Source organism: Coenobita brevimanus, chromosome 82, assembly GCF_032717465.1.
Source record: "Coenobita brevimanus isolate Jiangsu-jjx chromosome 82, ASM3271746v2, whole genome shotgun sequence".
In the NCBI taxonomy this organism is placed as follows: Eukaryota; Metazoa; Arthropoda; class Malacostraca; order Decapoda; family Coenobitidae; genus Coenobita; species Coenobita brevimanus.
The window spans coordinates 19,366,565-19,391,062 of NC_137035.1; the positions used below are offsets into that span (position 1 = coordinate 19,366,565).

Sequence of the window (24,498 nt, forward strand, 5' to 3'; positions counted from 1 at the left end):
TGGGATCCAATATTCCCAAAATGGGCCAAAAACTGCAAAAAATTCGAAAAGAATCTGACTTTTTTCCCTCCCATAATTTGAAATTCCCGCCTGGCGCCAAACAGCTGTTACACCATGGTCCCTTCACCCCTTCCTTCCTCCCCCTCCCCCCTCCCCTGTCAGGTTGCCATTTGGTATTTTTCATTACCAAGTGTGGGCCAATTTGGTAATGAAAAATTCGTTTGGTAATGCATTAGAATAATGCATTACCAAATGGATTTTTCACATGTATGAGGATACACAGGATGGAGATGGTGGATTGTTTGCTCTCTCTGATTAATCTGCTACCCTACATAGTGTGAAAATAATCAACATGGTGTTAGTTATAAGGAGAGTGATTACATGTATTTCCACTTGTATATATAATTAGTGAAGAATATATGCTAGCTTTACGAATTTGGTAATGAAAAGTTATATTTGACAATGAAAGTTGAGGAGATTGGTAATGTGGCTGTTGCGATCTGGCAACTCTGTTACCCCACCAACATCAACAGTCACAGCTTAACTCCGATGGAGAGCAGATACTCATAACAGTGCAAGCCACAGGTGCTTGTTTTTTGTGAATAAACAGTGAATAAACTGCAATACCTTGCCACTAGAACACACAGGAATTTACAGTGTTGTGCAGTGTTAAGAAATTAGAATTTAGAGTGCAGAGGATTAACTGTGGACTGCAAACTGGCGGTTCAAACCAGTCCAAGACCAAGGGACTTGTAAGTACCCAGAATGTTTAATATTGTATAAACTCACCTCTAAAACCTCATTTTATGGTTCTTTTGCATTTATATCAGTCTTTTATGTCCCTTATTGGTGTGATTTGGGTCTTAAATAGGTGCAATGCATGTCCAGAGGGAGTTGTATAGGTGTTTTTCAGAGTTAGGGTCCGTAAGTACTAGTCCATAAGCTGGGGCCCAATATCCGGACAGGACCACTATCCGGACCTGCCTATGGCTCTATTGATCCGGATATTGGAGGGGTTACTGTATACAAATATATATTGAACAACCATGGGGACATCACAAAACCTTGTCGCACGCCCACACTGATGGTGAACCATTCACTTAGATGCCCATTAACCCTTGCACATGCTTCACTACCATCATAAAAACTCTTGACGGCACCCAGCAGCTTACCATCTACACTGTACATGTGTAAAAATTTCCATAATCCTTGTCCCCCCCCCCCTCCCTTTTTTTTTTAACTATCCCCCTATGTAAACTTACACATGGCCCTATGCAAAGATGGAGAGAGAAAGAGAGATTATTTTTTGTGCACCAGATGATGCCCTGGATGTTTATTTTCAAGTTTATAATAAACAAAAACCAGAAAAAAAAAAAATTCCTTCATTTTTTGCACACCACGTGGTGGGATAAAAGAAGGTAACTGCGCAAGCCATGGGTTAAATGTTCAGAACAATGGTAGCCTAAGCCTTGGCCCCAAACACCTCACATGGAGTAATACAAGATTGGGTGCTAACTTATAGTAAAAAAATAAATAAATAAATAAATAAACAAATAAATAAATTGAGCCTGGTGGTTTGGCAGGCAATTAAGGAGCTCCAATCAGACTGAGCCTGTACTGGTGTATATCCAAGAGGTGGTTTGGGTTGACTGCTCATGTAATGCCACTCAAGGATGGAAGGATGGGTGAAGCTGGTCACTCTCATCTCAAATGTCAGAACCAACTTACCCAGCCCCGGGCTCCTATGCTCCTCGTGGGGCAACACTGGATTAGATGATCATTGAATGAATGGAAATAAATAAATAAAGTACATTCCATCAGGGTTCACATACCAAGTAGCGTTTTCACAGCCTCAAAGTTGTTAGCCTGTACAGCGCGGTGCATGGCAGTGACTCCATCCTTAGTACGGTAGTCTAATAAAGCTCCACCATTCACCATCGCCACCACCATCCTCCCAGGCTTCTTGATTCGTGAGGCTAATGTTAGTGGTGTCTCTGTTGGTACACAATAATCATAACATTACTAAAAGAAACTGCCAGCACAGACAGGTGCAATGTAATGTTTCTGTGGGTGAGGGTAAAATAAATCTTTAATATATGCTTGAGATGTGTTCCTAAATATCACAACTTCTACCAAACAACTGGTACTGTAAACTAGGGGAAACTGGCAAATCAACTTTATAGTATAAGTGGAACTTTATTGGAAAATTTTCTCTAATTACTGCACAACAAATAGCAACATATAAGAAGGATTTTCTGTGCAGTTTCATATGTGTGTTAGTTTTGATTAGCACTATCCTTTTCAAACAAGTTCCCTCCATATGGCTATTATTAATGATGTCATATGAATATATGCATAAATCTGCAAAGAAATCTGTATTTGATGAAGATAATCTGACACATGAAACATCATCAACATCTATGCCCTAACTGCCACATTAATCCTTTCAGTCCAAGTACATTTTTTTTTTTTTTTTAAGCAAACAGACATCTTTCATTAATTTTAAGAGCAGTCTCATGTAGTGAAGGGATCAAAGATGGCTATATCTAGTTCTCCCAGTTCAATATGTCAATACTGAGTGTATAATATCCCCTGGAGATGGCAAGAATAAAATGTAAAACATGACACCTAATTCAAGGGATAAGGAGATGGGATGAGGTATGATCCACAAAAAAAGAGAAAGCACAAAAGTAGGACCATTAAGGAGTACATCTGGCAAAATGGGTCGTAAAAACATTCATACATCATCCAAGCTTTCAAAATTCAGGATACACCTTACAGGCATCCTCGAATTCCACATACCTTTTTCTCAAGCATGTATTTACCTTGTCCAACCATTTTCTTGGCCCTTCATGCCTCACCTCCCCCTTCAACACACTCATTTATAATGGTACCCTTTTCACCAACCCAATTCTACCTATTCTGTCTACAGATTATGATCAAATTGTACCCTATGCCACGTACAATTACATACTTCTCTTACTAAAATACAAATACATGTAAATCAATCATACCGAAAGTGATAACCTCATTTAGAGAAGTACAAATTACAGGTAGCCCTGAATTTAAAGACTGGCATTCTTTATATGACAAGAGGACTCCACAACCATAATTTGTTGTAAATCCTCAACTTATTTCAATATCATGTCCAACAAATACGGCTTGTCCCAATAACCAATAAACCATTCCTTTCACTACTACATACTAGCCTGGGTAACTTTAGAAATAGCACATTTTAATTTTCTTAAGATACTGATTACATTACAGTACTTACTTTTTTCTGGTTTACTTACTCCCATTCTATTATCTATTACTGCATGTAAGGATTTATGAATGGCATGTTTCAAAATTACAGCCATGACCTGCTTAAGTACTGTCCTGAATTAGCCTAGGGTGGAGGAGCAAACAAAGTGTACAAACGTGCACTTCAGAACACTGGTGTGGGGTGCTCCATGGCAGTGATGGAGTATGATACTAATAACAGGGATAAATTAAATACTGAACTAGGTAACACACTAAGCACGGTATCTTCCCCTTATGTACTGATTCACTGTGGCAGATTACCACAGTACTGTCAGATATGTATATCCAGTAAGACAACCTCCATTCTTCCTTATATTATTCACTGTAAACAAGGAAATAAAAATGAAACTGGTGGGGCTACAGCATGATTACAATACATTTAAGATTTATAGGTATGAGGGTATTTAATTAACCACCAAGCAGGTCTTAGTTTCTCCATCTTTGTCTCATCAAATCCACTACTTCATCACATCATTCTCAAATTTTCTCCTACCTCCTGTATCTTGACAGTGGAAGTTTGGGTCAAGTCCTTTCGAGCACATCTTGCCTACTTTGTCGACATTATTCTCTCTAACATATTCAAGGAAGCGTCTGAGGTTGGCACGTGTGTGTAGTGCCCTCAGAGCCTTTTCTTCTAGGTGCAGCATCTTGTAGACACGCCGCTTGTACTTCAGCTGAAAAAACGTGAAATTTGTATGAGTCACAAGGGGGAAATGAAGAATGCTAAAAATGCAGGGATTTAAAGATGTAGACTACTGAATATAAAATGCTGTACTAGGTTAAAGCAATGAGGAGGTATGAGTAAAGCACAGCACAGGTGGTATCATGTATGGTACAGTGTCACCTTAGTATGTGTGGTACTGGATGTGAATGCCAGGGGAAGGTGGGGGAGAAGCAAGGTAAAATATGGTAATTTCCAAGCTTGAACCCCTACTATGACATGCCATTTGAATTTCATGAAATGCTATGATTACTTATTTACTTTTTATGGATCCAACTTTGAGCACAGACTTGATAATCCATCCCCAAAGGCCCCAGTAACTCCCTTTCGTGCTATAAACCTTCCCATGTCACCACTTCAACACTAATATTCATCAAAACTCTATACATGCCACAGCTTTTTCAACTGGGACTACTGTTATGATATGGTAATAGAGGGGGAGGGTAATGACAAGTCAGTGGGCTCTGTGGAACAACAGTAAAATACATTTAACAAAATTAAAATTATCAAGCTCTTCCCACTCCCAGCATGGGACTGAACTCACATCTTCTGAACTGAACTCAAATCTCCTAAACTGAACTCATCTAAACTGAACCCACATCTTCTGAATCAAACTCACATTTTTAAAACTGAACTCACATCTTTTGAACTGAAATAACTTCTCAATAACAAACAACTTCTCTAACCACCTGACTATCCCCTCGCCCAGTTAGGTTTGTTTTACACACATATGAATTATCAAACCACTCTCATTGACATTTTAAAAGATAAAGATGGTCTTCTGACATACACAACATTTGTGTGGCAATAAAGAGTAGAGTAAAGCAGTCTTCCTTATGTACCAACAGTAACAACTAAAGGAAAGGCTAAATTGATAGGAAAAAGATAAACAAAACATGAAAGGGGATGACATAATGTCAGCAGACTACAGGTAGGATAAGAGATAAGATGGTGATAAAGAGAATAAACTGTACAAAGAAGTAAAAGTGATGGCGATGCAGATGTCAACAAGAAGGACATGATATCACTGAATGTGAATATAAATTAATATGCTTTACTGGAAAGACTAGAGGACTGAAAAGGTATGAGAGGTTCTTCTGCATAAGTAAATGTGATGAATGACACACGAAAGATGCAGCTGCCCTTGCTACAAAAGCTGGGCATAAGTTATGCTTTTCCATTCTGTATGCATGTATGACTGTATGTTTCCTTATCCATTATATTATACAACACCAAATGGCAGAATCCATAGGGAATTTTGTGGATACAAGCCTAGAGATCCAAAGTGATTAAAGTATGGAGAAAAACAGTATGTATATCATTTTCTCATCCACCTGTTATGTATAAAAAAAAAAAAAAAATAAAAAATAAATAAAAAAAGGGGAGGGAATCATGCTGAGAATCTGTGGCTTAAACGGATTGGAAGTTGGTGAAAGTAAGTCAAGGGAAAGGGACAGAGTTTCAACTTTAACCACTCTAGTCTGAGGACACCACTTCTTTTTTCAATTCTTGCTGCTACCAGATGATTTTATTCCACAAGGGAGCATGGCAGCAGTGAAGATGGTAATGATAACTATTTCTACTGCTTTAGGTTGGAAATTCTCTCCTGAGCTGAATATAATAATCTGGTCATGCTGAAAACAGAGAGAGAAAATGTTACTGGATTCAAAAGGTTAACTAAACATCTGGGGAAGAGGGGGACTGAGGATGAGATGGAGGAATGGGGTGGAAAGGTATACAAGTGAAAGGGGTGTTGTATGAAGAGTGCAGTCTGATGGTGGAAGGCAAGAGAACAAGGAGACAATTTGTTTGTGGCCACCTCCAGAATTAAAGCATCTTGCTATACACTGACAGACAGATAAAACTAAATACCAGCTCAGAACAGGACAGCAGAGGTGAATACAGTACTCTTCTGAAAACCCTATTAGTAAATCACAAAACAGAAATACTCCTAACTAAACAAAATAACAAGAGATATGGGAAGGAAGAGAAATGGAAGGTTGAGTATAAGATATTTAGTAACAACAGATATGAACTTGGCTCACACAGAGCAGTAAATAATACTTGTAACAAAGATGGAAATTCATGAGATATTACAGAACTACTGTATGGTGGGGGGGGGGGGGAATCATTATGGGTAAGAAATGGGTAAACATGAAGTCATGAATCTTTAAAAAAAAAATCACACACACTGATCAGCAGACATCCGGGATTATTTAAAAAATGGTACTGAACTCTTAGTTTTGAAGTGCATGAAGGATGCCACACGAGACGTTCTAGCGTCAAAATAAACGAGACAGCACAGACATACAAAACTGAAATAAACACTGTCAGGATGAACTGCTGACACTAAAACTAAAAACTTTACTTGGATACCAATTACGGTAGTTTACGAAGTAGTCATCACCTCTGATTCTAAGTTTCCTTCTGTGAACCTGCCTGAAATGCGATGGCCAAAACACAGAACCACCACCAGGTCAATTTCTCCTTCCATATTTCACTCTCTCTCTCAGTTGGCCCTCTTCTTCCCTATCCCTATTGTGCTACTCTGCTCTCTTCTTCCACGCAGTACACCAGTATAGAAATTGGCTTCTGAGATGAATTATCATGACAATTTCATTACACTAAAATGGATATTGTTTTAGAATTTGGTAAAAAAAAAAAAAAAATCAAACTATATTTAAACAAAAACTAATTCATACTGTAAAACCCTGCCAGTCATTTGTATCAACTATCACAGCCATATGTCTTTACAGTATATATACACTACTGAATCTGTGTACAGTATATACAGAAGATACAGCACTCAACAGATGGCTTTTGTAAGGCAGTCAGTGACTGTCACTCTGATTTGTCACTATCCTCTGGATATTCATAAGAAATAATTACAACCAAACATACCATTACAGTATGCTTTATTCCCCCTCTGTAATAATACTGCTATTTGATAGTAAATATAAGCATTGCCAAATAAAGTATGTTTAATGAGGAAGAGGATGGAGTCATGTGAAAACTAAGCCATCTATATGGTACTGTCTTACTGGTAGGAGTTAGTTACTATGTACCACCTCTCTCAATCAATCTTTAAGGGATACTGCTTGCCCTGGCAGTTTGGAGGAATTTCAAACAATACAGTGTACTGGCATCAACATAAGTGCTTGTATGACATAACAGTGGATTTATGAAGCACACTAAAATCAGGATCTGATGCAATATCACGATTATCTACTCATGACCATTTGGCCACACTACCCCATTCTGATTCTGTATACTGTAAATTGTTTCCAACACCAATCAATCACTAAAGTAGAGTGCCTTAACACTGTACATACTGCTGATACGTGCATGCAGTAAAAAAATCCAAACAGACCCAGCTGACTACAACCGTCACCAGCAATACCATGCTACATTAGGGCTGTGTTAATTGCAAATACCGTGGTAACCTAAAATTCTGTTAATTACACATCACTATCATAATCACAACCTGATTCCCAAAGCACACTAATCCCAGAGCCGTGAGTATAATTCACAGCAGAGTGTATTGTCACTGCACTATGTGGGTCACACAGATTACCTGCTAAGCTCCCAACAAACACATGCAGTTTTCATCCACCCTATTTTATTTTCCAACTGTATTTCAAAGTTTAATATACCTAGTTCTATTCAAGTAAAACATAAATGTAAACAGCTAAGGTGTAAATACACATGTATAAAAGAACAGTGTTACTGACTGAGCATAATGAACAATGTCAATGTCATACATGTAAACATTTACAATGTATACATACAGTACAACAGTGTTGTTCAGGTGCATACAAATTTACACACACACACACTTACAACTACTAAACTCCTGTACATACACACACACACATTGCAAGGTTGTGCTCCATGCTTGCATTAGTCCTCTCTCTCTCTCTCTCTCTCTCTGATGGTTGCTGTGCAAACTGCATAGTCTCTTACTGCATGTTTTGTAAACATGTAAAACAGACTTCACATATAAGAAGCAACAAAAATCATTTTATGTATAGGATCTTTCAAAAGACAATGATGCTTGAAAAAGTGATGATGTCTGTTACCTGCAATGGTCTGTGTGTATCTTCCATGTTTCAGCCAATCACATCATATATTAAACTACACACAAGGGTATACTGTCTGTCTACCACCACCACTACTCCTACTACTACTGCTACAAGTGGCTACTACTGTTATCACCATTATCTCAGCCCCGTAAGACCTGCTGTTATCTATCAATCACTTGCTTATCATGAGGCCAACACATGAGTGTACTGTTTATGGTACTTCCATACACTCAGATTTTGAAAACTGTAATAATCCAGTGCAACCACAACACTACACTCATATCTATCTATCTATCTGTTGTCAGACGCCATAATCCCGTAAGGGTGGCCATTTGACTGAGTTATTTGTTTTACGGAGAGGGGTATTAACCCTCCACCAACCCACTTGTTGACACGTAGGGAGCACGTATGGTTTGGTTATATGGTCACCACCCAGTGTTGTAAATGGTTTCTTGGCTTACAGGAAACCATTTGGCTTGTCATTCAATGTAAAGCCACCTGTAAAGGAAAGAAAAGCAATAAGAAATGACAGGAAAGATGGGAGACATAGGAAGTAAGGAGGGCAGGCACAGAAAAACAATGATAAAGGCTAAGGAAGAAGTAGGCAGCACTACATCAAGTGAGTGGATGATGGTCGCCACTACCTACAATCATATGCAATGATATATTATCAACATACCCAAACTCAATGTCCTACATAATGGTACCTTAATATACTTTAATCACAGTTTAACATGGTCATTGAGCAGTGCACTTCTTCATGCTACTTTCTACTGTATTCATAATGATCTCTTCCAAAATACCACACAATATACGACAAACAAGATGCATTGGTACCCCAACTCCTGAACTGTATAACTTTTAGGCCTAATAATTTTGTGCCTTTTCTTCAGTTCACATTCATCTATTATTCCTATTCCTCTATCTACTGTAATCTCCTCCTTCCTTTTCTCACATCTCTCTCTATTATTCTGCTAACTCCAAACTGTATTACACTCTCATTATGTTCCTCTTCTTAATGTTTCTCTTTCTTTATCTTCCCTATCCTTTTTATATTCAATTTCTTTCCCTGCCTAACTTCCATTTCCTCACTAGTACAAGTTTTTTTTTTTTTTCCCCTTCTACCTTTCTCTCCCCTCCTTCCACCAAACTCATATTCCTACCATCTTAACTCTTCAACTTCCCTCTCCTCTCTTCAAATCTCCTCTTCTCTCACTACACAGCTGTACTTCTTGAACTAATCCAATTATCAGTTCTTGCTTATCTACACCATCTCTCTCGCTCAACTATTACACCACCCACAATATGTACTGCCTAGTTTTCTCACCTTCTCCCAGTGCCACTGCCTTTCTCTTCATGTCAAATTCCAATCCCTCACTTCCTTACTCTAGTACAATACTGTTCTTCAATCCTCCCTCCAACACCCATTTCAAGTTCTGCATTTAAATTGCTCCATTTCTTCCTCAGTCTTCCATTTCTCCTTCCCCCTCCCTTTCTCTTCTTTCCACCAACCAAACACTTGCCCTTACCCATGTCAACTAATCCTCCCTCCCTTATTCTTTCACTCTATTTCTCAAGCTTCCAATTCGTGTCTTTCACTTCCTCTCTTTTTCCCTCCAAAAGGAGTGGGTGGGATGGCAGAGGGAGGAAGAGAAGAAAATAAAGAACAGAGTTTATACCAAGCTCTAGTTGTACAGCCAAAGGTGACCAAATTCCTTAGGCTTGATGTCCACAAGCTGCAATGAATGAAGAGGAAGGGGGGAGGGAGGGAGAGTTCTGCAGCGTGAGAGAACCTAGGTCTTTAAAATCAACACACTCATAGTTTACCATATTCCTACTGAGCACCAGCCATTCTCTCCCCTAATCCGTCCTTTTCTCTACAATTGTTCCCCCCTCGCTCTCATGCTTATCCACCTCTCATTTTAGTGAATGAGCAAAAATGGGGTCAGGACAGATACCAAGCATAGATGGTGAAAAGTGGAGGGTGATGGCAGATAGAAATATGGTGTAGGTTTAGTTACCAGATTACTTCATACAGGTACTGACTTCAGAGTGACTACCGTCCACCCACAAACTCAGTTGTATGAGGTGTTATTTGAACCCATGCAAGATCATTCCCCCTAATTTAAGGTCAGCACCAAAAAAGCTGATCTACTCAAGTTCACAACGTAAGAAGTGCAGGAGGGTTTCAAGTTGCACAGGAGGGTTCATTCACATCAACTACTGCACAGTCTCATTTACATTAACGATAAACGACAGAATGCCGAGGAGCAATGTGCTGGATAGACTTTGGATGAGGTGTTACAGGATCGACAAAGCCACACACAGTACAACCCTCTACCATACTCTACCACCTCTTCCCTGGTTCATTTACCTTCCATCCTTGTCAAGTCATCCTCTACTTACTCCCCTACTTTGTTCTCCATTCTCCACCCATTCACCTTCTTTTCCCTAACTCTCCCTCACCTAGACCCCCTCCCAACCTCTAGCCCCCATCCTACCCCTGGATTAAGATAGGATCAAATACCACATCACTATCACACAGGTGTTTCTAGTACATACAAACCTGTGTATGTACACACACACACACATACACACACACACACACACACACACACAAACTTACATACACACACTCACACAACCCCCCCTTCTCTCCCCAAATAAGAGGAATTACAGAATTTCTATTAAAAATGTATAGTCAGTAATAATAAAGTTCTACCAAGCTAATATGACATTTCTCATTGGTTTTTAATCACTGCACTGGACACCATGTGTTTCATAATTGGAACTTGTACTGGAGTTTATTCAATCATATTTGAGCATTTTACTTCACAATCTATTCCTTAATTTTAGTTAACACAAGCCACTGATATTCCTTTACAGTATTCTCCCAAGCTAGTAATTCTGACAACACAGGTTCAAGTGCCAAAGTCATGACGGACTTATCAGTGGGATTCAGTTTGGTGTAATTATAGTCCATTCGCTTTAAACTGGTGGAGATTTTTGTCCTTTTACAGCCCATTTCTCATAGGTCTGTGTAAGTACAAGACAACAGTGTGGTTCCCCACACTTTCCACAGCTCTTCTTTGTGACTAGCATGATGTTCATGCTCATCTCTAGTTATATCTCTGCATTCAATACAGAGATGGAAATTTATATCCTGTTAAAGTAAAAGAGTGTAGTTTCAGCACTTATTCATAAGCCCCACCAACAGGCCATAACAACACCCTTCTGCATTCATATTATGCAAGGACCCCAAGCCTTAAGAAATTCAGTGAGCAAACAGTACCAAAGCTGCTGGCATGAAGTGTAAGATTGGTGCATAATGACACCACCTGCTGGCATAACTTGAAAAGGTAAGACTGCTAGGCCTTAGGAAAGGGACTGACAAGGCTGCGTCCAATTCCAGACACATTAAGAACTACTCCCCCATTTTTACATGCTCTGAACACTCATTACTCTTTCCTTTATTCTTCTCTCCCTGAGTGACAAAGCTATGGTGTCTCCTCACAGTCACATTCTCAGGGTAGCTGCTTGCTCCTTGGTCATGTTTTATCTTATCTCACCACTGGTATGCACTCCTGTGTACCTCCAATCTCACCCTCACCTTCACCTTCACTCTCTCTCTTATCCACCTCATTCTCACCCCTACCCTCACCTTCACTCTCACCATCATCCTCTCCTTTACCCTCATCGCTCAACCTCACTTCTCTTTACACACACTCTCTCTCTCTCACATACATTTATTTGTTTTATTTAATTTTGTGTCTTTTACACTGCTTCCATCTTCTGTTATATTCTCTATATCTTTTGTTGTCCATCTCTTGTGCTTTCTACACTATTTTTCATCTGCTAAACAGATCATTTTTTCTAGGTTATGCAAGTCATTATCCTATGGGTAAGTATTTACCCCTTTGTCTATTAAACCAACTCTTCTTTATGTACTAGCACTTCTTTATCTGCTTCGCTATTCACTTCCCTAACACCATCAAAGATAAGGGCATAGTTACAATCAAAATAATACTGAGGAGTAATGCAGCAGAACTGAATATAAATCATGGAGAGTGAGGATATAGGGAGATTAACAAGTCCCAATTTAAAAGAGAACAGTTTATGCCAGAGAGGTGTGATTAAACTTCAACGCCATTCGACAGATAAAGCCTCCTCATGTTCATCTGCTGTGTGTTTCTCGTTCATACAGTTTCACACCTTTATTTTCAGTGATACAAGCTACCTCATTTAGGCCAACAAGCATACTACTGTACTGTTATCGTTCTCCTTATGCTCTAATGAAGGCAGGAAGATAGAAGCAGAGATGAGAAGGTATCCAGAAACATGAAGAATGGCACAGAATGAGACTATGGTGAGATGGAAGCAAAAGTAATGAAAATTCATAGAGATATGTAAGATTACGTCAGCCCTACAAAAGGATAAATGGTCTTGGAGGAAATATGTACCTGATTACTTCATTATTTCTCCATGACCTTTAATTCAATATTCCTGAAAAATAAGATTCATTTCCTTTAATGGCACTTGTGGATTCTGTACAAAATTTTATTAGCTAAAAGGAGCAAGAACAAACTTCTAGTAATTTACACAAGTGCCATATAACTTGCAAAAAAGTTAAAAGCAAATAAAAACGATGACAATGCACACACACACACACACAAACAATGTGCATGTGCACCAGCTTATACTAACCTTATTACAAACACATGCCACCAACCTCTGGCTGATAAGAATGTGGCTGAGTGATGGGGGGGGGGGGGAGATATGGGTGGAGTGTGTGTGTGTGTGTGTGTGTGTGTGTGTGTGTGTGTGTGTGTGTGTGTGTGTGTGTGTGTTAGAGAGAGAGAGAGAGAGAGAGAGAGATGAGTGAAATAAAATGTGGGGTATGGAAAAAGCAAAAATATGTACAAGGAAGACTGCCACACCCACCTCAAGGTAGCCAACAGGTGAGGGCAAGGGATAGTCTCCCAGGGGCCGCTCTTCATCCAGGAACTTGCCGGCACGACCATTTTGGGGTGGACAGAAGAGGCCATAGTTGAAGCTCTCCCGCAGCTCCTGGTGGCAGGGGGAGGGACGTTAGCACGACATCCATGGCATTATCATATATTTTTACGACGCATTCCCTGCCATAACATAAGTGGCATTCTCAAAAATATTTATGATATATCCCCTGTCCTAACTTGTATCTTTTTTTCTAAGATGAACTAGACATGTGATCATTTTGTATTCTCCTTTCTTTGTCCTTCCTGCTTTGTTGTTGTTGTTGACTAACTCAAGTCTGACTGAGCAGACCCATCATCCACATGCAAGCAACTGCCCCTGCAGGGCCGTCCCATACAGTGAACTGATGATACCTTGCAGAAGACAGTGCCTCACTACAGCAAGGCGCAGGGAAGAATCTCGAAGTTTGGTTCCCAGATGGACACGGCATTTGTGTCCCTCCACCCAGTTAACAGAGAAACCATTGTAGCCTCCTCATCACCCCATCATTTAGCTATATGGTTATCATCCAGCACTGTAAATGGTTTCCTGGGTTACAGGAAACCATTAGGCTGTCACTCAGTGTAGAGCCATCTGAGGTGCAGAGAGAGCGCCTGAAAGTAACAGAATGAATTGGAGAAACATGAAGAGAGGAGGGCAGACACAGAAAAAGAATGATAAAAGTGAAAGAAGAAGTAAGCGGCACTACATGAAGTGAGTGGATGATGATCACCACCACCTACCACCTGTCCTTCCTCCTGAAACAAATATGTATGATGATTTTCCTTTGGTAACCACAGTTGTTTTTGTAGGAGGAACAAGAGACAAGAGAGGATCCTGAACCCTCCTTCTCCTGTCCTTCCTGGGAAACAAGTCACAGTTACAGCAGGGTATTCATCGTAAGTGTGTTTGAGAATCTGGCACCAACACCACCTACCTCGCCAACACACATACATACACAGATATCTTAACCCCTTCACTAAGATAACAGCTTTCTTATTCTTGCTTTTTACTTTTAGATTTGTACTAGGCATCGGGGAGACTTTTCAACCTTGAGAGGTTGGATACAGCCTTCATTTACCCCTTCAACATAAGATGTCTCCCTAAAGCCGAGTCAAACCACCTCGAAACAGCAAGAATAAATAAATAAAAGGCATCACCAGACTGAAGGGGTTAAAAATGGGGATGATGTTAAAAAAGGATGGTATGCGTTTATTGGCGGCCCTAAGAAGGACAGACAGCATTCGGTTTGGGTGTTAACTAGGATGGTCACCACTAAATTACCATCTTCAACAGGATGGTCAGTGATTAATCAAGTTTTAAGGGAGGCAGAAAACTTACAGTAGGGACTCAGTGATGGAGAATGCTTAATTAGGCAGGGTTTTGTTGTTACTTAATCCCAATCTCTGGCCAAGCAGATCCATTGATCAAAGGTAAGCAACTGCTTCTGTGGGACCGTCTTACATGTACAGTACATGCACCATGTAAGGATCTGGCACTCGTTTGTGGCAGACAGCCATGGTCCTTCCCACAGCTAGGAGCAGGGAAATGTGCAGAGGTTTGGTTCCTGGGCGGGCACCGCAGCTACTCCACCCAGGATTACACCACCACCAGGTGTAGGTTTCACTTCAATGTCACATACTGTAGGGTAATTAGCCTGGAGAAGGCTTAATTAGATACGATATTTAAACTGAAGACTTAATCCCTTCAGTACAATGATACGTTTTCATTTTCTTAACTGCCACCAAATGATGATATTCAGTTTACGAGGCTCTGAACTGGAGAGATCATGGCAAATACAACCTCCTCTAACTTCCTCTCTGCAAAAGACTTCTCATAAGCTGAAGAAAATCATCTATGTTGCAAAAGTAAAATAAAGCATCACTGCACTGTGGGGGTTAATCAGGAAGGATGTTACGAGTGAGAGATGCTTATTTAGGGATTCAGGAAGCCCTAATTTGAGAAGAAATAATGCTGTTACTTATGATGCACAGACTTTAATTAAGGATAAGGCTGCAGAAAGCTTAATTCGGTTCTTATGGAGGCTGGGAAACTGAATTAAACTAGGAATGTTTTTACTAATGATGGAAAGAACTTAATTAGGGTTATAAGACTGATAAAACTTAATGTGTCAGGACAGCTGGGAAAGCTCAATTACAGCAGTATGAATGCTAATGCCAAAAATATATACAATTATATGCACAAGCTGGCAAAAGCTTAAGGTCTTTAGGTTGGGAAAGCTTAATTATTGTAAGAATAAGAAAGATTAAAGATAATAATAAGTCACAGAAACTTATTCTGAGTACAGCAGATGTTAATGAAACCTCAATTAACTATGATGCTGAGATGATCTTAATTTGAATGGTCAGACTGTAAAGGAAGTCTTAATTCAGGCAGAGAAAGGTCAGGGAAAGCATTTCTCGTCTTGAATGAGGAAAGCTACTGAGGCCTGAGAAGCAGGTGGAGGCCTGACTTGTATTTTTGAAAATACATATCTTACTTAATCCAAGAAGGCTGGAAAAAAGGTTAACTATTATCTGACAAACACTCGAAAAGGCTACAGTCTAGATATCTTATTTAGTCTGGATGTTTTATTTAGTCTGGAGAAAGGAGGAAAAAACTTATTTAGTGCCTAACTCCCTAGATTACAGTATCTATTATTCAGTTATAATTTTGGTTACAAGATTCGGAAGGACCTCTCACACTCTGTTGGGTAAGAATGGTTTCCCTTCACTTCTTCTATATGAGGTCCCTTCCCAAAAACGGCTAAAATCTCCCAGTGTAAAAAAGTTATACAACCTGTCGGGTTATGGTTAATTTCAGACCTCAGTGAGTGAAGCCTTGCAGAGTTTAAGTTGGTCAGTTAAGGAAGCTCCCTAACACCTTTCCCCAAAGTGTAAACCCATCAAACATCGCCATACTCTGCATTAATGTTGTACAGAAGGATAATAACCAGCCACATCCAAAAATAAATTGCTAGGGAAGAGGTGATAGGAAGTCTCTTTACCTGATGAGAATACAGGCCAAGGGACACAAGGGATTATTTTTGCTGGCATAGGTGATTCATAATGCCTTCTCTTTAGCAATTTTTTCATAATATTTTTTTATAATCCCTTTGTGTGATCATCTGATGAATTATGTAGATTCTATAGAACCACATAAAAGGCTTATCAAGGTGCAGTATGTGCTGAAGAATAAATCACTAAAAAAAGGTGCTATATCCATCCTAGAAAACCGTATAATATGAATGAGACTGTCAAGGTGCAATAAGTCCTGCAGAATAAATCACTAACAAAAAGGTGTTACGAAGGCTCCTACGTCGTGTGAAATAAGACCCATTTTCTCATCAGTTTAGCAGGCTTTCCATCCCCACTTACCCCCTTCACTGCCATAATATCTTTACTTCACTCTAACTCCACATCATTTTGTTAATCTCAGGAGACACCTTCTACCTTAAGTGGTTAGAATTAAAATCTTCTAGACCTTCACTACTAGTGGGCTCTCCTTACCTAAATACAATTGTCTGGTAACAGCGAAAAAAATAAATACCTTTTTTCACTCTAACCTGGTCTAAAACTTCCATACCTCCATCTTGAATATCCGTGACAGGAGATTAACACTATGATGCCAGTCATGAAGAAGTGTTATGGGGAGAATGTTGACTCGTAAAGTCATAGCACTGACTTATTCTACTTTTTTTTTTTTTTTTTTTTTAACCAAGGGAGCAAGAATCTAAGGTCAGAAGCCCACAAGATTGTTCCCTCCAAGAAAAAATTTAAAAAACTGAGGTACAAGAAATAAGCTGCAATAGGACAAAACTCTGGGCCAAGTCTTCCTCTGTCTGCATTTCCTACTGTCTATGACCTCTAGTCTTTCAAACGCAGTGTGTCCAGGCATCTTGAAATGGACAGATATTGAATTTGGCTCTCTATTATCTTATTTTTGTTTTTTCTTGGGGGGAACAATCTCCTGGCCGTTGGTTCCTTCATCTTTGCATTTAAAAAATTGGATTATACTGAATACATCACGATTTTTTTTTTTTTTTTTTTTTTTTTTTTAAATGTGTCCGACTCTGGGCATAGGCTTCACAGCCAACAGCATTATTCTGTACTACACTGCTTTAACTTGGTCCAGGTATTTGTCATACTGCAGTTTATATCACAGAGCTTAGTAGCAGAAAAAGACAATACTACACACAAGACTATCACAGCACTTGGTCATGGCCAGCATCATGTTCTAATGCTAATCTATTGTTACAACTTAGCATTCAAGGTGGAGGGATGGCAATTTTTGGCCAAATTGGAGGAAAAAGGGTAGTTACACGAATATTCTCTTCTACATTATTTACGTATACTAAACACTATTTTATTTATGGGCTGGTCTGGAGAGAGAGAGAGAGAGTGTGTGTGTGTATTTACCTATTTGTATTTATCTATTTGTAGTATACAGGAATTGAGCAATGCTCATGTTGTCCTGTCTCCATATCCACATTTATCAAGTCTACCTTTACACACATGAATGTTTTTCTCATGCACCACCTCCTTGTCTAAGTCGTTCCAAATATTTAAGTATTTACCTAATATACCTAATTGTGATATACACAGAATGTACTATGCTCGTGGGTTTCCGTCGCTGTTTCTCAATAAGTCAAATTTAGCTTTAAACTCGTTTAAGTTTTTAGACTGGACGATCTCTTTGTCCAGGCTATTCCATAAGTCTATACTTCCGTAAGGAAAGCTATATTTCTTTCTATCCTTCAAGCAGCTTGACTTTTTCAATTTCATTCCGTGTCCTCTAGTTGCTCTCTTATCCCATACAAATAGATCTTCTTTGTCAATTTTATCTACTCCCACCATGGTCCTGAACACTGCAATCATGTCTCCCCTCTTTCTCCTTTCCTCTAAGGAAGGCAAATCCAGTTTTTCCAGCCTCTCTTTGTATGGCAGGTCTGTCAGACTGGGGACCATCTTGGTTGCTGTTCTTTGTATTCTCTCAATCTTGTTTATATCTTTCTTTTTGTGTGGGGACCACACTACCGCTGCATATTCTAACCTGGGGCGGATCATGGCCACTATCAATTTTTTCATCATCTCCTCATCCATATAATGAAATGCTACTCTTATGTTAGTCAGGAGTTTATAAGTCTCTCCAACTATCTTGTTAATGTGCTTTTCTGGTGACAAACTATCTTGGACCAGCACTCCCAAATCTTTCTCTTCTCTCCTTTCTGTGATTAATTCATTACCCAACAAATAATTCAGTGATGGCCTCCTGGTACTTTTACCCATTTGCAATATTTTACATTTCTTTACATTAAATTTAATTTCCCACGTCCGGCTCCAATCATGTATCCTATCCAAATCCTCCTGCAGTATTTTACAATCCTCCTCAACCTCTACCTTCCTCAAGATCTTTACATCATCAGCAAACAGACTCGCATAACTGTTCACTCCATCTACCATATCATTTACGTAAATCAGGAACATTACTGGCGCCAACACCGAGCCTTGAGGGACTCCACTTGTTACTTCGCTCCATCCAGACATCCTATCCTTTATTACTGTCCTCATTTGTCTGTCTCTCAAAAAGTCTCTCATCCATTCCAGAAGTTTCCCCTTCAATCCTCCTATATATTCTAGTTTCCACATTAGTCTCTTATGAGGTACCTCGTCAAAGGCCTTCTCTAAGTCTAAGTACACACAATCCACCCAACCATCTCTCTCCTGTACCACGTCAATCGCTCTTGAGTAAAAACTCAACAAGTTAGAAACACATGACCTTCCACTTCTGAATCCAAACTGGCATTCAGCCAAAATATTCATCTCTTCCAGATATTTTATCCATCTGTCTTTCAGGATTCTCTCACACAATTTTGCGACCATGCTGGTTAGAGACACTGGTCTATAATTCAGGGGTTCTTCCCTGTTTCCTCCCTTGTAAATTGGTACCACATTTGCCTTCTTCCATTCTTGTGGCACTTTCCCCTCTTCCAGTTAGCATACGATTAAACTGTGGATTTTATCCGCCAGTTGTTCTCTGCATTCCTTCAGTACCCAATTTGAAATTCCATCAGGTCCTGGGGCTTTCCTTACATCTTGAGTTTCCAGTAATTTATACACTTCCTGTACCTCCACTTTTATATCTTTTATCACCGGAACATTTCTAGTCACTCCCTCCCCTTCCACAAGCTCCTTTTCTTTAGTGTGTGTGTGTGTGTGTGTGTGTGTGTGTGTATACTTTATAAATATACTGCACAGGGAGTTAGCACATGAGGCTTGTCGTACCAGTGTAAAATACTCGCAAATATGGTTGTAAGTGTTTAATATTCAGATATATGGTCGTACTGGTGTTAAATACTTGCAAATATGGTACCGTATAGAGAAACAGTAAATAGGGAAAAGCTAGAGTACAGAAATGAATATCAAAATATCACCAATGTTTGAAAAAGCTTTTTTTTTTTTTTTTAAATAAATAAATAAACAGAACGGAGGAAGGAAAAACAAATGAATAAAAATAATCCATACACCAGATTACTGGTGTCCTCTGTTCATATATGAAAAGACAAAAACCTGATGCATAGAAATTCATGGGCAGTAATACAAGTAATACCTAGATACAGAAAATGGAGTATATACCATACAGTACATAAGAGAAAGAAATAGAAAAAGCATCCAGGATGGAAAGCATCATATCCAAATTGCTATAAAGTGTGGACTGAAAACCGTGCACTTAACCCCATCCTATGATAATGGCTTTAATCGTCTTGTCTTGAAACCATTTATTTATTCATAATAAATTTTTATGAGACTATTCGAGCTGGAGGGGTCATATATAGCCTTCATAACCCTTTTATGATGAGGACTCACCTTAGCAAATGGGGAAAAATTAACACAACACATAGAAAGGGTTAATACCTATTACATAATCAGTTATATGACGGAGACCAAGGAGTATACATATACAAAATAAGTGGGTAAGCCAAAAGAGATTTCCTTATGATATTGGCTTAATCATGTTAAATTTTGTTCACCCTGAGCAATTAAACGTTGCAGCAAAAATTATATACTGGTATTTCTTACCATATACATACTGACTTACACAAATTTAACTTCAGTTATATATATCTTATAATCATACCTGTGCATGTATGTATGTACGTATGTATGTGTACTCCAACAAACAAAAGACAATAATTTAGAACACCAAAGCAAACATAAATCACGCAAACATATACATAAATAAAACAAAAATGATAAAACATGCCAAACTTATTTTCCATGTTTTAACTTTTTCCATTAAACTCTTACAACAAACCAAATCAACCTCGCTTCATTTGAGAGAGAATTTAATTATGGTATAAATTATGCTGATTCTTTCACACTTCGATTCTGCTGTGAAATTAGTGAAAATATTGAGTGCGTGTTTTAAAAGACAATAAGTTCATCTATTATGCCTACCTGGACATTGAGTTTTCGTGTGAACTATAGAAAAACAAATTTCAAAATTATCCAACAGCCATTACAATTATGGGGAGAAGGGTAAACACATTATATTTTCTACGGTATTTTTTCGTCTCTTCAAACACCACAAATTTTTGGAAAACTAGGAACGTACAGAAATGACCCACATTAGTCTTCCAATTACCTGGTAATTATCTACATAGGTCTATTAATTACAGTACATCTCTATCATGTTAAGGCGAAGATATAAGAGTGAGCTATCTTTAAAGTGCTGTATCTCTAGGTTATCAAGAGAATTGACCCGTATGTGGCTTCACTTCCGGAGGGGGAGGAGGGGCTGGGGACGAGGTGAGAGAAAGATCTTTTTTAAACACTAACAGCAAAGGCGTATTTATTATTTATCTTTACTTTCCAAAATTCCATTCACCAGAGGGCAATTTTTTTTTATACTGAGGGGTTACATAAGGATTTAATTAGCCTGAGAGAGAGAGAGAGAGAGAGAGAGAGAGAGAGAGAGAGAGAGAGAGAGAGAGAGAGAGAGGACATGACGTTCTTCGGAGCCTAGTGTCACACATTCCCATATCTAGTCCCTTCCCCTCTCCCCACCTTCCCCCACACCTGCTGTTATCCACTCTCATCAGTCCTACCTGCCTTGCTTAAGCCTGTAATTCCTCTCATCTGTCTTCCAACGCCATTTTATCGCACGTAAAAAAAAAAAAAAAAAAAAAAAAAAAAAAATAAAAAGCCGAGATAATTTACGACTGCACCTGGCGAACACTGTATTTTTTTTTTTACATTTACCTGGCCTAATTAGTCTTTCAATAGCGTATTTGATGTCGTTCAGTGGCATAATGAGACAATGCTACGTTTTTACATCCTTCCCGGAGCACTTCTTCGTGGCTAGCATCAGATTTCAGTGCTAATTATTACAACTCAGCGTCAAAGATAGATAGGTGGCAATTTTAGGTCAAACTAGGGTAAACGGTAAGAGGAGAGAACCCACATAACGAGTAAGAGAAGAGCGAGAACCTGTTAATATCACTTACTCCTTTCCCAGCGTAGGGGGACAGGGCTAGGCTAACATCACCCAGTACAGAGATGGTCAATTGCGACAAGTGGAAATGGTGTGTGCGTGTGTGTGTGTGTGTGTGTGTGTGTGTGTGTGAGAGAGAGAGAGAGAGAGAGAGAGAGAGAGAGAGAGAGGAGGCTTTTTGTTCCTCCAACGTTAAACGTACACATGACCGTCACATACTGGGATTAAACGTACACATGATCGTCACTTATTGGGATTAAACGTACACATGACCGTCACTTACTGGGATTAAACGTACACATGACCGTCACTTACTGGGATTAAACGTACACATGACCGTCACCTATTGGAATTAAACGTACACATGATCGTCACTTATTGGGATTAAACGTACACATGACAGTCACCTATCGGAATTAAACGTACACATGATCGTCACTTATTGGGATTAAACGTACACATGACCGCCAAGTACTGGAATTAAACGTACACATGACCGTCACTTACTGGGATTAAACGTACACATGACCGCCAAGTACTGGGATTAAACGTACACATGGCCGTCACTTACTGGGATTAAACGTACACATGGCCGTCACACCAATCAGGCCGGTCTGACTAAATCCCTTCTTTACACTTTGTCTGTAATCCGTCAGTAGCGCAAATTTCTCAGGCAAACTATACTACATTCACTCAGAAATTGCCGTCTGTCCACCACGAATGCCGAGTTACAATAAACTGACCCAAATATGATGCTGGTCACGAAGAAGTGCTATGGAAAAGATGAAGAGCCGTTGCAGCGCCTTTTTCTGCCACTGACCTACGTGAAGACCCACACATGGACGCAACTCTGTGCCAAGTTGCAGTGAAAGGAGTATAGTGGTAAATGATTAAACAGGGAACACAGGTAATAATGAATCTTGAGTGAGTTGCCAGCACTTTATCACTCCACTATCGTCATCGTTGAAGGTCCGGCAGCCAGTTTACCTGTTCATTTCAACCTGGCCTAAATCTGCTCATCTCTCCATCTTTTCTTAGCTTTAGCGAGATACTGCCCTGCATTCTCATCTCAAACGGAAGCTCCCTGGCACCTCCTCCTTAGCGACTTATTTTTGCATACAGCTGGCTAATACCGCGCCGTGTCTTATATATGCAGTGTGGTGATATTAATTATTTAAGCAACACATAAGAGGACGGCAAGGTGTAAGAAGCAAAATAAGTCACTTAGGAAAAGGTACTTAGGAACTTCCTTAACCGACAAGAATACACACCATTAACACTAAGGCCCGAACTCTCGTCGGATGAGTAGTTCCCTAACACCTCTTCCTAAGTGATTTATTTTGCTTACTACACCTTGCTATCCTTTTCTGTGTTATTTAAATAATTCTAATATCAACATACGCGTAATGAATAACGTACAAAATTATATTAACCGTCCGTATCCAAAAAATAAATTACCAAGGAAGAGGCGCTAGGCAGCCTCCTTACGCAATGAGAATATAAGCCTAAATTACGTTGCTCGTCACGAAGATGTGCTACGGAGGGCATGCAGAGCCGTGGTATTGTTTGATTTAGCCACTGGGGTACGGAAAATAAATCACAAAATTAAATCATCGCCAAGTTGGATGATGATACTGAAGGGCGAAAATAACCTTAATAAAAAATAAAATAAATAAATAAATAAGTAAATAAAAATCTTCCCGTGACTACACAAGGTAACAATCCAAATGGTCTTCTTGTACCCCATAACACCCTTTACTACGCTGGGTGGTAACCATATAACCAAACGGACACGTGATGGTATAGTGGGTCATGATTCTCCAGTTGGATGAGGCCTGTAAGTGCCATAGATATACGGTCATCAGTCAAAAGATATATGGTCAGTCACAGACAGCGTGTACGTGCAGGTCTGCCACACTGATGCCGCCTTATCTTCATTATCACACCACCAGCCACACGCCAGAGGTCAAGCCATCCCTCCATCACCAGATATCAGTTAGACACGGGCACCCGCAGAAGTCATAATAAACAAGGGGTCATTTTTATATTTCCTGTCACATCCAGATCACTCTTCTTCGTGACTAGCATCATATCCTTCCCTTAATCTCTCCCTACAACCTGGAACTAAGACAGATGGTTATTTTAGGCCAAGTTTGGGTGAAAATTATATGGAATGGCAACCACATATTACAGTACTCTTAATCAGTCCTAAAAATAAAGTTACTGACGATTTCCATTACGTTCTTAAGCATTTATCGCTTCATTCTTTTTTCTTCTTTTTCTCTGCTAAGGAAACAGTAACTATTTCTTGACTTTTCTCTCACTCTCCTTACGCATTCTCTCTCCTCCTCCTCCTTCCCTCTCATTTCTCGTCTTTCTTTAATGTTGATACTAACCAATAAATTATCAGGGAATGTGAAGGTAAAATGCTTCGACTGTCCCTCGTTATAATTCACATTTTTCTCTTCCTCTCTCTCTCTCTCTCCACCAAACCCCAGTATAACGTCAAGATTACATCCACCAGAGAGAGATAAATGCTAATCTCTCCTTCCATCCGAAAAAATAAAAAATAAAAAACAAGAAGAGGAGGGAGTTTGCTTCCAGCCCTCTGGTGGCCATCACACACACACACACACACACACACACACACACACACACACACACACACACACACACACACACACATGATTTACTGCACTCATTATCTCCCTATTTATGCTCGCCACTTCAGTCTTTGTGCCTTTGGTGGGTGTATGCAGTTTTTTTACCCTCTTCAGTAAGTGATAAGGTTGGTGCAATGTAACCAAGCATATCATTATCTTCTTATATCAATTTTTCCTTTTCAACTGGTGCAGTCTAGTTTAATACATTCTGTGACTAATTTTGACTATTATTATTACTATTAAT

General features: G+C 39.3%; 1 protein-coding gene across 1 annotated transcript in view; it reads right to left on the reverse strand.

Annotated features, from left to right (window-relative positions):
- The window catches only part of Prosap (SH3 and multiple ankyrin repeat domains prosap), a 228,102-nt gene that overhangs the window by 48,608 nt on the left and 154,996 nt on the right, over nucleotides 1-24,498 (reverse strand). The window contains exons 3-5 of the mRNA XM_080280039.1: nucleotides 13,048-13,173; nucleotides 3,797-3,977; nucleotides 1,833-1,994 (exon numbers count right to left, since the gene is read on the reverse strand). Of these exons, the coding sequence (XP_080136165.1) occupies nucleotides 1,833-1,994; nucleotides 3,797-3,977; nucleotides 13,048-13,173 (469 nt within the window). The remainder of the gene's footprint in view (nucleotides 1-1,832; nucleotides 1,995-3,796; nucleotides 3,978-13,047; nucleotides 13,174-24,498) is intronic.